The 15512-nt window shown below is 47.0% G+C and overlaps 1 protein-coding gene across 1 annotated transcript; it reads left to right on the top strand.

Annotated features, from left to right (window-relative positions):
* On the top strand, positions 1–10333 carry CLDN11 (claudin 11). Its single transcript, XM_033068253.2, has 3 exons — positions 1–374; positions 3139–3303; positions 9161–10333. The coding sequence occupies exons 1-3, from the start codon at positions 149–151 to the stop codon at positions 9391–9393; spliced, it is 624 nt and encodes a 207-aa protein (XP_032924144.1). The 5' UTR covers positions 1–148; the 3' UTR covers positions 9394–10333.
* The last annotated feature ends 5179 nt before the right edge of the window (positions 10334–15512 follow it).

The raw sequence follows: 15512 nt of genomic DNA, 5'->3' as shown, positions 1-15512 counted from the left end.
GAGGGAGCTGGGCAGAGACAGCCCAGTGTTTGCAGCACAGCCTGACCAGGGACCTCATCCTGCCAAACCCCATCCCTGCTGCTCCTGCAGCCGGGATCCCACCGGGCTGACCCCTGTCCTGTCCGGCTCTCCCCACCCAAGGACAGCGATGGTGGCCACCTGCCTGCACCTGGCTGGATTTGTCTGCAGTTTTGTGGGGTGGATCGGGGTGGTTGTGGCCACGGCCACCAACGACTGGGTGGTGACTTGCGGCTACACCATCACCACCTGCAGGAAGATGGATGAGCTGGGATCCAAGGGGCTGTGGGCAGACTGTGTCATGGCAACAGGTCTCTATCACTGCAAGCCCCTCGTGGACATCCTCATACTGCCAGGTGAGTGTGTGCCATCCTCCCCTTCCCACAGCAGCACAGGTTGAAGTGATGCTGAAGCTCCTCCAGCTTCACAGAAGACGGTTCATTAAATGCAATAAAGAAGGTGAATGATAGCTCTTAACGTGGTTCTCATTGATTTACACCTGGTTTTAATCGTACCCAGGTCTCGAGTTTTCTGTGGTTAACTAAAATCCAGTTAATATTTAATCATCGCTCGTAGTAAAATCTCACTGCTCCTTTCACATCTTGTCTCTGGATTGCACTGCAAAACATACAGAGCATGCTGAGGTGTAGTAGAGATAAAGCAGATTTCAAGGGGATGGAGGACTATTACAAATGTTAAGGTTTGATTCCTTAAACTGATTTGGAGCATAATGAATCTTTCAGCATCTATTATTAATGCTGCAATGGCTTTTAATCTTTCAGAAGATCATCATTACTCTTGATGGTCTTGTACTTCCCACTGATTCTGAGGCAAGACAGAACTTTTACACAGCAAATTGATTTAACTACATTTAACTTGATTTTTTTTAATGTTACAGTAAATTTCATCTAGTTTGCTGCAAAGCAAAAATTAAGCAAGGTGTTAAATCGGCATTAATACATCGTTTGAGCTAATTAAACCTGCCAAAGTCTTGTGAGGTCTGGTCCCTGTAAGTTTGGTTTGTGAGGTCTGGTCCCTGTAAGTTTGGTTTGTGAGATCTGGTCCCTGTAAGTCTGGTTTGTGAGGTTGCCAGTTTAAATCACTGTTCACTCTGCAGCACTTCGTTCTGCTGTATTTTAGATTGCAACCCCTCTACCATGTCAAAAGTGCCTCTCTCAAAGCTGGCAGGGCAGAAATGACCATTCCTTGTAATTTTCTTTCATGGTTCCTTATTTACTGGTTTTAATTGTTGTGAAAATAATTTTACAAGAGGTTAAAAAGATAATTCCTGAATTTCTCTCTGTTACAGAGCTTGGTCTGTGTCACACAGCACTTAGCAATGTTGAGTCCCTCATTCTCCCTTTCTCTGTGTGTGCTTACTTTTATTTTAGTAAGTTTGCCTCCCTTAATGCTACTGTTGTTAAATCTCATCCAGCAGAGAAGACAGAGGAAGGTTTTGCCCCAAAGAAACATTAGTGAATGCAACTTAATAAATAAGTGAATGGGTATTGCAGTAGCAGAGAGAAAAGCTTCCCTCAAGCAGAAGCAAATCACAAACCAAGATATTTCTGCTTGTAGCCTGTTTGATACCCACGGCTTGCATGACAGGGAAATTTATCCTGGTGTGCCCAATAGCTGGAATACATTTAGAGTTTTTCATTGTCTGAGTCAAGTCTTTAAAATGAATTGTTTGTATTCTCATTTACTTGGGATTGATTGCACAGAATCCACACTGGGTACAGCAATCTCCTTTGTTTAGGGTTCTCCTTTTATGCCCTGAGCTCCTCAGGTAAAATTTTTTTTTTACATTTCCTCTTGAAAAAAATCAAGGAAATATTCAACACACACGGTGTCTGCATTTCCAGAAACAGTAAAATCCTCATTCCTGCTGTTGTACCTGTGTGTCAGTGGGATGTGCTTGAGGCTCCTCTTTGCGAGTGTTGGTTGAAGCATCTTGAAATTCCATGTCTGCATCTGACAGCTTCTTTCTGTTAATAAGAGGGGACAGAGAGCCAGCACACTCACAGTGGTGAGACTGTCCTGAAAACTGGGGGAGGTCACCGGACACTGGGGCAAATCTGACATTTGTGCTTTTCCTGTTACATGCTAGTAATGACCTGGTATATTTTACTTATATGAAATTTTTGTATAGTATATAGACATTACACATGAAATACATATTATAAAATTTATATATACATACAATATAAAAATATTTTTAAAATTATATATTTAAAATAATATATCATAAATCATATATTATGGTACATACACTCTCCCAGAGTGGCAGAAATGTCATGGTCCTGCCCAGCACCCCCACAACCCCCGGTCCCTGTTGTTTCCTGTTGCCTTGTGCACAGGCAGGAGAGGAATGGGAGCTGATGAAATGCCAGGGGATGCTGTGATGTCCATAGGGATCCAGAGGGGTAACTTGGTCATGACAGTTCAAGCAGCTCTGCAAGGTACAGTCTTCTCCCTGAGGAAGGGTTGTGCCAGCACTCAGTTTGAGCCGTGGATCTCCTCTGAGACCCCTCAGCCACTCCTGGGGTGCAGTGCTGAAATGTGGCTGTGGGTGAGGAGTGTCCCTCTTCATCCTCATCCTCCTCCTCCCAGGTCACCAGTGCTCATTGCCTTTGGGCAGCTGCTGGCAGCACCCCATGGACCTGCAGTGTCAGTACTGGGTCTTCAACTGTTCAACCCTCTGAATGATGGGAGAGTCTTTGAGGCTTTAAATTACTATAATTTAATTTCAAAGATTTAAAATTCTTCCTCTTTAATCAAACTCTTGCTATGAAAACATACAGGGAAACTTCTTCCTAGAGAAAATTTCTGCAACCTTCCCTTCCTGTATTTTCCAGCCCCATGATTTCTCCGTGTCTCTCTGGGAAGAGATTGTGTTTTCCAAGCAGTGCTGTTTGTTTGTTGGAGAACTGTAAGCCTGCACATCCCATGCTCACACACTCCCCACTGCACTGCCGCCTCACTGCCTTATGTCTGCTGAAGATTTAATGTTAGTTCCAATACTCCATGCAACTCTTGGATTCTAATCAAACAGCAGCTTTTGTCCAAAGTCTCCTTTAATTTCAATAACAAATTCCCCATCCCTTGCCTTGCCCACAGGGTACGTCCAGGCCTGTCGAGCGCTGATGATCGCCGCCTCCGTGCTGGGCCTCCCTGCCATCTTCCTGCTGATAACCGTCCTGCCCTGCATCCGCATGGGCCACGAGCCCGGGGCCGCCAAGTACCGGCGCTCCCAGCTGGGAGGGATCCTCATCATCCTCCTGGGTAAGGAACCTGCAGGGCTGGAGCCCGTCCCCTGCTTGAGCCTGTTCTGCTGGGAGCATCTCTGCAGGCTGGGCTGGCCCTGGAGCTCTCCAGAGAGGACAAAAGGCACGGACAGGAGTGGGAGAAGGGCAGGACACAGGGGTGAAGCAGGGCTGGAGGGAGGGCTGTGAATCCTCTGAGCCTTGGGGAGTCCTCAGGCATGGCTTCTCTTGGCAGGCCGTCACACACGGGCGTGGATTGTGCTGCTTCGCTGTGGAAGCCATTTTTGGGAAAGGGTCTAAACTTCCAAGCGAATTATAGGGAAGGCAGAGCCTCCAAATTTTCCCTGGACATCCAGGGAAAGTAAGCTGAGGCATGAGGGAAGGGAAGCCCTTACTTAACGGGGCAGCCACAGGGGAAGGAGCGTGGAGGTGGCACAGGCATGGGAAGAGGGCTGGCACTGGCACGGGGACAGGGCTGGCATGGCCTCTGTGCGTCCCAGCCCCCTCTGCCAGCCTCGCCCTCGGCCTCCAAGCTCCCCTGGGAATTTCTTCCCGTCCTCAGTGCTTGTGGAGGAGATTGTTTTGAGCAGCACAGACTGTGGAGCTCATTGTCCCCCATGCAACACCTGCAGGTTCTTGAGGCCTCGTCATCTCGGAACAGCCTGCGGGGCCTTGTTTGCACCCGACTGTGGCAGAGGAGGAGGGGAGAGGCAAAGTGGCCTCTTTGTGTGGCTCTGCTGCTCGCTGGCAGCCAGCACTGACATCATGCCCGTCTTCTTTCTTCTTCTTCTTTTTTTTCAAGTGGGCACTGAATATAGCTGCACTCTCAGAAGGGCTGTCCCCTGGATGCTCCTTCCATGCAAGCCATGCAAGCCATCCCTCCTCCATCACCTTGTAGTTAGCACAATATATACATCCCAAATATATATATATATATAATATATATACACATATTTCATATATATCTATATATATACATATTTTTAATATATATATTAAAAAAAAAATATCTATACATCCCAGATCTGAGGGGTTGAATCCAAGGGGACCTATTGGTGCCTGTGGAATTTAAAAGTACAGCTGGAAGTCCTAACATCAGCTTTATAGGACATCCCAATCATGAACATCCCAGTTGGAATGGGATCTTCATCCCAGCTCTGGAACCTTGAGTCACGTATTTGGGCTTGCAGAAGTGAAAGAAAAAGTGGAGGTTTTCTGCCTGTGGATGAAATATTAGTGCTGGAAAGGTCTGCTCTGATGGATTTGCCCTGCCCAGCATGGGGAGGCCCAGCAGAGCTGTGCTTTGCCACAAAAGCCACAAGATTTTGGTTCCAGTCAAGGAGAATTATGCTGCAGGTCAGCCCTGCTTGCATAGCTGCAGAAGTGGAGGCAGGAGGACTGTCCCTCTAAATCCCAAAGGGCAAGAGAATGACAGGACCAGCTCACATATGACAAATCGCAGTGACAGCACTGGATACTGTATTAGAACAAGTGAAATCCTTTATGCAGGGTTTGGTGTCTGGTGTGCCACTTTCCCATCCCAGTCATACTGCAGTGGGACACCAGGGAGGAGAACCGATGTGAGGGGAGGATGGAAAGTTGTGATGCTCCATAAACCAGGTTCCCCTTTGCCTCAGAACACGGTTTTCCAACTAGGTAGATCCTGTGAGGAAAGGAAATGTGAGAAATCACATTTCTCACATCTGTATCATGGAGACATTGGCAGACAAATGCTCTTTGGGTCAGATTTGGACCAGATCTTATTGATTTTCCCCCCTGTGAGCTCTGAAGCACCTACAGGTGAATGATTTACTGGCGTCGCTGATGCCCTGAATGATCTGGGCTGGGATCAGCAGCCTGGTCACAATGTTTTAGTCACAGTTACAATAATGCTCTTTTTGTCAGATCACAAATGAAGAATAAATAAGCTTCTTTTGCTCCTAGGTTGCTTTTTTTTAAAAAAAAGAGAAAGAGTAAACCAACCCACATTTACATTTACAAAGCCCATTTTTTTCCAGCCTCATCGGCAAGACAGTGCCTTTGGAAGAAGAATAATGTAGAGAGTTTAGGACTTTGACATTATTCACGCTGATTAATGATCTGTTAGTTGCAAGAGGTGTCACCATTCCAGAGCATTTAACAAGCATGGATCAGGCCCTGAAAGATACAATACTGAGTTAAAATCCATTATATTCTGGAAATAACATGCCCTGGACTGTTTACATTCACCCTCGGCCACTGAACTCTCACTCATGGTTTCCACAACCTCACAGGCTCCAGACTTTTCCTCTTAGGGAAGAGCAACACTCAGAGCTCTGGTTAAAAGAAAATGGGCCCTCAAAACACTCCCTAATGCAGCAGAAATAGGGAGTGGGGATGCAAACAGGGGAGCTGGCCCCATGGCAACCTTCACTTGCTTCTCAGGGAAGGGATAGCAGTTTGTCACTGAAATTTGTTATAAGGGAAAACAGGGATTGAAACAACACAGAACCAAAAAAAAAAAAAATCATATATATATGTAAAGCTGAAAAGTTGCCAGGAAAACAATGGGCTCAGATATTCCATTGATTTTTCTGTCCACTGATAATCACAGGCTGCCAGAGTGTAACCTGTGTGCACACCCTGCTATTCTGCTGCTGATGTGTTTATGGCTCTGCTTGATCCTATCTGACCAGAGAATTGATTTATGGCTGAAAACAATCGTCAGCAGAGGTTTGCTCTGAGCTGGTATGAAAACATTTCACACTTTGTGTTGATGGAAAAACCCTGGCCCAGCCTGTGTTGTTGATACTAATTTGGAGGACCCCTTGCTGGTAACCAAGGGGGCATTTTCCCAATGGAGGAGAAGGACTCAGACACTGGAAAATAGATTAAATGTATGTTAGTGGGAATTGCTACTACAAAAATAAGCCATTGTCTACTAAATAAAGGGTGTTAATAAGTTTTTCTAAAGACTGAATGAGGTTTAGTTGTAAAACCATAGATATCATGATTAGAATATTGCCTTGAACACAGAAAAAAAAAAAAAGGTATCTATTCTTTTGAACTAAATGCTTTGAAAGAGAAATCCGTGTGACTTTGAGTCAGCAATTCAGAATAGTTAAATTTAGATGTGAAAGAAAAGTATTCTTTCTTCTGCAGAAAACCTTTAACTTACTCTTAAGGAATTTGGCAGGGACTCACTGTCCCTTGAGTTGGAACAATCCTGTTCCCTCTCCCCCAGCTCCCCAAGCACCTTCTGTGCTTCTTGTCTCCATGCACGTCCTTCTGACTCCAGGACATCTCTAATGCTGAGTATTAAGTGTTTCAGCTCAGCATACTGAGCTACTGCAAATACAAATAAAAAAGACTTGGAAACCCTGGGAGCTGGGATGTATCCCTGTGGATTCACAGCAATCTGATGGAGCAAGGCCATGCATGAAAGCTGAGAGGATTTTTTAGGTAGAGACAGTGGCTTTTACAAGATTGCCTAGTCCAGCTGCAAAAAGCAGGCAGGATTTCCACACATGTGCCCCAAAACAGGCCAGTTTTCCCAACTAAATTGGTTACTCTAACAGAAAATATTCCTTCTCTTTGCAGACCTTCTTTTATTTTTCTGCTAGACTGTATGGGCTACAGCAACTCTTCTGTCTGAAGATTTCTTGTTTAGAGAGAGGCAAAGGGAGTCTCGACATTAGCACAAGAGAAGGGATAAAAACTTCTATCTGCACTTCTTTTCCATTTAGGCAGCCATTTTAGAGCTTGAAACTTGCCCTAAAACTCCTTTTCCAATCACTTTGGGTTTCTTGTCAGAATACCTTTTTTCCCCAGCCTTTCCCTGTGGTACAACCAAAACAAAATTAGAGCCCACAGAGAGATATTGCAATTGCTGACTGTCCTTTTCCCACCTCCTCTGAGATTTACAGCCCAACCTAATCTATGCAGAGCCATGAAACCCAGTCCTGTTCCAGGGCATTCCTCTTGCTCAGCAATGGGGTCACTGGTGACTGACGGCAGCTGGTGGCCTCTGAGGACAGAGAGGTCAAGTGAACCCATGCAAAGCCCTTGGCTTGTGTTTCACAGCTTTCTGGTATTGTCAGCATTAAAATAAGGTGGTTTTACATGTAGTGGAGCCACATGCACAAGAGATGCCATTGTGTGAGCATCCCTGAGAGCTCTTCTCACCCCAGTGCAAGTGTTTTCTTCGGTCCTGTCTTGTGGGGGAGGGTCTGGAGAGATAAGGCTCTTACAGTCTATAGACAAATATATATAGATATTTACTGCTGACAGAGAAAGAAAAGATGATTGTGTTTTTTTGGACAACAAAGCAGCTTTGTTCCCAGAGCCCATCAGAATGCTCTGTGGATTCCCAACTGATACATTTTTGTTTTAAAGCGTTGGAGGTTCATGAGCTGCTTGCAGGACCACTCCACACGCAGGAGAAATGCTCTTCTCCCCTTCCTGCCGTCTCCAAAATTCCTTCCAAAGCTGCAGGGCCCTTCCTTTGAGGAGGCCCAGAATTATTTCTGGCTTTACAAGCATCCTTCAAATGTTCTTCTCTTTCCCATAAGAAAATATTTTCTCTCACAATAACTGCAGCTTTGGGGATGGGTTTTCTGCTGTACCGGCCAGGAGCTACGGTTTATTCTCTGCTTTAACTAAACAATTTTATTTTTAATCTCACCCCTTTCTTTTTCCCTCTTGCAACCTTAACTTTCTGACACTGCCTCCAGATACCTTTTAACACGGTCGGTGGAAATCTGTAACGCTGCCACGGTCCTGTTATTGTTTTGCTCTGATTCTCTGATAGCCACAAGGATGGAGTCCTGCACAGCTTGTCCTGGAGGCAAATAAATATTGACAGATTAATTCTTCTCAGATGTACAGGCCATCAAGGAGTATTGTTTTAGGACCTGCTCCTGGGAGGTGATTAACGCCATCAACTCCTGTTGCCCTCAGTGCATGTGGGGACTCCGTGGGGACTGTCTCCCTCACATGTCACCCCACAGCACCACTGCAGCTGCCTTCTGGCTTTTTGTGGGAAAAAACCCCATGGAATACCAAGTAAAATGGGAAGCTTACAGTCATTTTTCAACTCACTGTAGTCTCTAGGTAGGATCCCATTTTTGCTTCTGCAGCCTCTTCAGGTCCCATTTTTATTCAATTCAGTAAATGTCTGGAGAGCCTTGCTGCGTTTGTCCCCATTACTTGATGGAAATTTTCCACAAGGAAATAGAATCTTTTTTCCAGAGCTGAGAGACATTTCCTTTTCCATGAAAAAACCCCAGCAATGCCTAACTGCTGCTTATTTTGTCCCTGCTCATTTTCTGCTCCTATTTCATAAACCCTACTCTGCGTTAGAGTGTTGGGATATTTTGGTGATGTTTATGTGACCACTCAGTAGAGCCACTGCAATGATGAGGAGTGACATGGGCTGAAGACACAGAACATGAGTGCAGGTGGAAATGGGGATTTAAACCACTTCACACAGGTCCACAGATTTTATCCTCTCAATGACCCATACAGTTTTCATGGTCTTGCTTCATATCTAATCTATTCCTAATTCTGCAGTTCTCCAGAACATCAGTTTCAGGGATGACTCTCATTTTTCCCTCTTCAAGATATTTCTAGTGAACAAATCTGTTTCCTTTCTAATAAATACATTAAATTGTGTCAGGCAGCAGCTGTTTTTCCTTCTTGTTAGTGCTTGAGAATGCTGTTCTCTCTCCATCTCTCACCCCTGAGGCTCCCATGTTGCCTCCTGCTTGGAGATCTCTTGGACCCATCCCTGGTGCCACCATGGGACAGGAAGGGAGGAGGGATGGCTTTCCTCTGTGTCCCCAGACACGTGTGTTCCAGCTCAGAGCCCTAACTCTGTCCTTTCCCTCTGTCCCCAGCCATGTGTGGCGTCGTGGCCACCATCTGGTTCCCGGTGTGCGCCCACCGCGAGACCACCATCATGAGCTTTGGCTACTCGCTGTACACGGGCTGGATCGGCTCTGCCCTCTGCCTCTTTGGTGGCTGTGTCATCGTGTGCTGCTCGGGGGACGCGCAGACCTTCGGTGAGAACCGCTTCTACTACGGCTCGGGGTCCAGCTCGCCCACCCACGCCAAGAGCGCTCACGTGTAGAGCCCCAGGGACGCCCCACGGCTGCCGTCGGATGCTTTGGCTGGTGGGTTTGTGTGCCCTGGGTTTGCTTCTGCTGTCAGGCTCCCAGGGGGAGATTTAGAAAAGCAGCACAAACGTCTGGTAGTTTGAAGCATTATTCTCCCAGTCTCTTCCCCCTCCTTTCTCTAGAAAGACAGCTCCAAGCCAGCCCTACCTCTTGGTCCTCACCGTTTTGTCCCAACCACCTCCCCCATCTTCTTGCAGCCAGCATGGTTTGGGGCTGTGGTGTGGGTTTTAGGGATTTTAGTTTATCTTCTAGCTCCCCTGATTGTAGGAGAGTTTAAAGCAATAAAGCAGAAATGAGAGAGACACTTTCCCGTTGTTAGGAGGACTCTGACAGCTTCTCCCCCATCCTCGCTGTTTGATTTCCCCCACTCAAGGTCACGGCTCTGGCAGGGCTGGGGAGAGAGGATAGGGAGGAAGGCTGTCCTCTCCCACAGGGCAAATGTTTCTCTTTTGGAACAAGAGGAGGGGATTTTTCTGCCTTTCTCTGTAAATACTTTTGTATGAGTCTGATCATTTCAGTAACAGTGTTTCCCCCACCCCCACAGTCATCAGTATGAAGGAAACCGAACCCAAAGGTCCTAATGACATGGTAGATAACAGTGCCTTTTTAAATAGTTATAAATGACTTTGGGGGCTCTAATCCCTGCCCTCTGGTTTAGTTTATTTTTGGTTTTTTTTTTCTTTTGTACAGATCAGTTACTAAAAAATGTATTTTTACATTTTTTTAAACTCCTTTCTTTCTTCATCTGAGTTTGTGTTCTGTCTTGCCTCGTTAAAGCAGCACATTTTAACATGCAGTGTAATGTACCTGTTACAATACAATTCTGGTGAGTACTGATGATGCCTTTGTACTTTCAGTGAAATACTGTACAATAAATAACAGAGTACCTGCAAACCCTGACTTCTTTTTTTTTCCCTTCCTTCCTGTGTGTTTCCATAGCCAGTTTTTCCATGACAGGGATTTGGCAATGATTTTGAAGATTTTTTTTTTTTAATATAACTATTCAGGATGAACAATTCTGCTCTGCTGTGGCATTAAATGGAGGATATTTAAAATATGAGTAATCTTCCTGCATGGAACTGTCCATTATCTTATCTTTTGGTTCTTTCAATGCTTCCAGTAGCAGTTTGTACCAGTAGTAGCCACTTGTGGATTTCTTTATATTGGGAAGAATTAGAAAGTCCCTGGAGGGGTGGCAATGACCCTGAGCACTGTGAAGTTGAGACTTCGTGCTCTCAGCTAAAGCAGGAGTCTGATCTGGGGTCATAGCTCTGATTAAAACTGTGTAAGATCAAGATCTAACTCTGTCCTTACCAGAGGCTGTAGCAATTTAATCACACTGATACAAAATTCGATCTATTCCCAGAGATGTTAACTCAGTCCAAACAATTTGTGTAAGCCAAGAGAAGGAAAAGAGGAATAACTGCTGCTCAGACATGGGCAAGAGGAGAGCCCCAGTGGAGAGGCAGGAGAAGGGTCTGAACAACCAAGTTTTTTGGGGTGATGAATAACGGGAAAACAAGGCTGTTGGTCAAGCCTCGTGCATTCTGCACTGTCCTTGGTGTGCTTCAGCTGGAGAAACCAAACCGAGTGACGCAGCAAGGATGCTGCAGCTCCCACCTCTCCCCTCCGGGAAGCCGGAGCATTTAAAAGGACCCGGGGCAGGCTGGCTGTGCTCCCCCAGCTCCCTTTGCTGCCTGGCCCAGGGATGGGCAGCACCCCCAGCATCCGCCCTTCGCAGCGAGCAGCCTTGAAGGCGGCTCTGTTGTGTGAGCAGAGCATCGCTGTGCAGTGTCCCCAGGGCGGTGGCAGGACACTTGTGCCCATGACATCAGGGGCAGGGCACAGGCGGTTCTTGTACAGCCGGGGGCCGCTGTCAGTGCTGCCATTGATGTGCGGGTGCCCCGGGCGGAGGGGGGCACAGACGTGCCAGCTTGTGCAGGCTGCCCGGGCTAATTGTGGATTGTGCCCGCGGGTTCAGCCTTTAACCCGGCACCGACTGCGGCGTGGGACACCTCGGAGCAGAAATCCCAGGGAATGCTGCCTGCAAACAGCCCTGCAGCAAACCGGGAGGGGAAAGCACAGGAACGCCTGTGTCGGATGCCCGTGGGAGGGTTTTGGTGCATGACCAGATTGGGAACGAGCCCTGCCAGGCAGAGCTTAGTTTGTTTTGTTTGTTTTGTTTTTTTATTTTTTTCCCCCTGCCCACACCCTTAGGATGCACCTTGTCCTTTCCAACCTCGCCCATTCCGTGATCCTCACGCTGGGGACCCTTGGCAGGGGATGGTGCTGGGGCTCTGTGTGCTCTGCCCATAGCCACAGGTTACCAGCATCCAACTCTTAAAAGGACCTGGGAGTGCTGCTCAGAGGAAGGAAGAAGTTTTATTTCAGGGAAAAGAATTAAAAACCAAACAAAGCAAAGCAACCCTGCAGCAGCTGCAGGGAAAAATGTACATCTGCAACCATGGGGTGCGAGGAGATGGGGCCAAGAATGTGATGGGATATTAGTGCTGGCACCACAGAGGGGAAGTGTTCTGAGGAAGCATAAAGAACATTAAACTTTTCTAGTTTTTAAAGGATCAAAGCTGAAACACCTGCTTTGTACCCCTCCAAACACCCTGCTCCCCTGTGGGGCTCTCTTGGACTGGATTGGCCATGGCACTGTTGGCTCATGAAGGCTTTTAGTGCTCATTTGCTGACCCAAAGCCTCAAAATAGGATCAGATATATTTCTCTTGAATCAGAAAACTGCTCCACACCATTCCTAACCCCAAGTGTGGAGGGGTGGCTGTGAGCCATGGTGCTCACCAGTGTGGAGGTGATGGTCCCTGATGCCCAGCAGAGCTCTCCCCAGCTCCCCCAGCACCAGCTGGAGTTCTCCATCCCATCCCCATGATGGGGAGAGCACTTGGCAGGCTCCCCACTCCCCAAACAACAGGGGCAGCAGGAAGGAGCCCTTGGGGGGCACACTGGTGGCCCTGAGCACCCCAAAGGGGACAGGCAGCCCCACTGCCCATGCAGGGAGGGGACAGTGCTGTGACACCCCAGATGCCACTGGTGCACCCCAGTCTGCACTGCAATAGTCAACCTGTGGTCATTAGCTTTAGGCTTTTTCCTCCTTTTTTTTTTTTTATTTTTTATTGTGTAAACAGATAACCATTTTCTTTCACAACACTGCAAGTAAATAACAAAGTCAGCCCACTGAAATGGATTTTCTAAAATGGAATTTTTGAATCACTTAAAGCAAGATTTTTGTTAATCTCTAGCTTCAATTTAGCACTGAAAAAATATCAGAACTTCAGGTACTGATTGGTTTAAAAAAATTTACATGGGAATTGTTTTTATTACTATTTTTTTGTTTAGTGTTTAATTTAAGAGATTTACATTACTATGGAAACTAATTCTAAGACACATTTGTCTCTGGCTTTCTTTACAAATCCCTTAGTTCCTCTTTGATTTTTGAATGTAAAGGCACACAATAAAGCTTTATGCATTTATTAAAATATACAGATTTTGGTAAATTTAGAGGTTTTTTTCTCAGTATCTTGATTATATATATGTATTATATGTATAGTTGTCAACAACACAGTCATTTGAAAATAAAAATCACTCCATAACATATCTGCATATTTTTTCTTTCTCATGACACACTACAAGACCCCATTGTACAATGCACCAATGGGCTTCTGGAAACCACAAAAAAAAAAAGAAAAAAAAAGAAAAAAAGAAGATGGATAGAACAAACTGCTTTTAACAAATACACCAACTTCATACCAGAACTGCAGAGAATTGTTACACCAGAAAATACCACCTGCAAAAAAAAAAAAAAAAAAGCAAGATATACATCAGAAAGACCAAACAAAACAAAGTGAAGGTCATTTACAAGCTGAATTTACAACATCCCATGTTGCTGGGGTGTGATTTCGCTGCCGTGTGGAGGATGCTGGAGTGCTGGGCCTCGGACCGAGGGGTTGTGACCACGTGGAGTGAATTTGTGGAGGGGCTGAGATCTTACAGAGTCAGCCTGGAAGGTTTGAGGTATTTATGCTCCATCTGTACCATGCATTTGGTGCCTCAGGGTGGAGGGCAGGCAGGCACAGAGGGGCTTTGTGCCTCTCACCAGAGGTGGGAGGGGGATGGTGCCGCTCTGCCGTGTCCTCCTGACAGCTCAGGGATGTGAGAACCTCCCTCAGGGAAAGGCAGCAGTTGGGGTTACAGCAAAATAAGCACTTGCATCTCTTCACAGCCCCCTGGCCAGCAGTGCCCAGAGGCCATGGACACACCTGGACATTTTGCCTTCTCAACCTTTGCTCGTGCCCACTGAAGAGCCCAGCGCTGCTACAAGAGACAACACATGAGTTCCCAGAACCCGCACATCTCCCAGGAGCTGCCACCTGGGACAGGGAGCAGGGCTCCTGTAAACCAGCCCTTGACCACTGGCAAACCCCCAAGACCTGTGGCTTGGTCACCTTCTCCTTAAACACCTCTGTTGGGTGGGATGTGGTCGGCTCAGGAGGAGGGTACAGCTCCCAGCCCCAGCACACGAGGGCTGGCAGCAGCTCATCCACATCCAACAGTGCTGTGGCATCAAATGCTCTTCCCTGGTGGTCCAGAATGGGGCACAGCCATCCTGCCCCAGCACTTCTCCAGGAAGAATGGGTGAATGGGCATGGGGCCAGCCAAAAGGCTGCTCAGATCCAATGGAGAAATTCCTACAGACACCAAAGAGCAAGGGGTCAAGCCCTCGTCAAATTAAACAGCGTAACTAGAGCGGACGTGACGACAGACACTGGTACTGGTAACTGCTGTGCAGCAAGAGATTAAGGCTGCAAGAACAGGCTTCGACTCAACAGGGTGCTTGGGCAGGACTTTGTGGCTCAGCAGATGCCCAAATACCGTGCAGAAGCAGGACAAAAACGACTGCCTTGGATATGGTATAGTACAAGAGCTGGTAGGAAAATAGCATCATTCTTTCTCCCTGAAAACATAAAGCCAGACCTGTGAGGTGCCATCTCTCTTGAGTACTTCTAAGGCATCAAGGAGGAGAGCAGCCAAGCGTGGGTGAGCAGTGACTGTCACAAGAGGAGCTCAGCACTGCTGCAGAGGTTTCCTGTGAGTGTCTCCAACAGCTTTTCAGTGGGATACACTCAGGATTTCTGCTTGTAGAAGTGTGGTAGGAGTGGACAGCAGGAGTTGATGCCAGAGCAAAGCTTACAGGTCGTTTAGCCAAATCCTCACTCCCACCCTGAAGCTGCTGCAGAGGCCAAACTTCCCTTGGCTTGCCTGGAGAACTGCAGGTGAAGATCAGAATTGGATGCTCTTCTCCACTGGGAAAAGGACAGTAGTTTGTCGCTGTTTGGGACAGGAGCTGGAGGTAAACTTTTTCAGCCCCAGGCAGAGCATCTCCATCAAGCCCTTGCATCCCAGGAGTGATGATGGGGAAGGGCACAGGTCCAGACACACTTTGCACACTCTGCTTGCTCACAGAGCGTGCCAGGCAGTTGTTTTGGGAGCCTGAGCCTCATCCAGTGAACCAAAATTCTCAATATCCAAGAGGATATTTCTTGGAAATCCTGCCCCTGTTGATGTTAAATTGTCCCCTGGGATGCCAGCAGCAGTCCATGGTACTGGGGGTTGGTCTGGGCTGCACTGGAGCCCCTGGGATGGATCCATCTGCAGCCTTCAGCAGCTGGAGGGAGGATGGGAGTTGCTGTCTGGTGGTTACTGTTTGGTTACTGTTTGTTCAGAAAGATGTTCCTGTACCGCTGTTTTACACAAAGCATGATGGGCTCCACAACTGGACCTGCTGATAATCACTGACCAAACGCCATCACTGCTGACTGATGGCTCTTGGGGGGACACTGGCAGCAGGGAGTCTGATGGCACTTCTGGGGCCCATGGCCATGTTCAGGGGGTTTAACACCCACCTGCTGACCACCAGCTGCCCTACGAGCCACCAGCTCTGTTTGGTTTCAGACTGAAACACGGACACTTATGGAATGAGCAGCATTTCGGTGTTTTTTATACAGCACCCACCAAGCCAAGCAAAAACCAGAGAGTATTGTACAAGGTGC

The sequence above is a fragment of the Catharus ustulatus genome, chromosome 10, assembly GCF_009819885.2.
Source record: "Catharus ustulatus isolate bCatUst1 chromosome 10, bCatUst1.pri.v2, whole genome shotgun sequence".
In the NCBI taxonomy this organism is placed as follows: domain Eukaryota; kingdom Metazoa; phylum Chordata; class Aves; order Passeriformes; family Turdidae; genus Catharus; species Catharus ustulatus.
The sequence above is the reverse complement of the archived record's forward strand: the minus strand, read 5'-3'. Positions and strand labels throughout refer to the sequence as shown.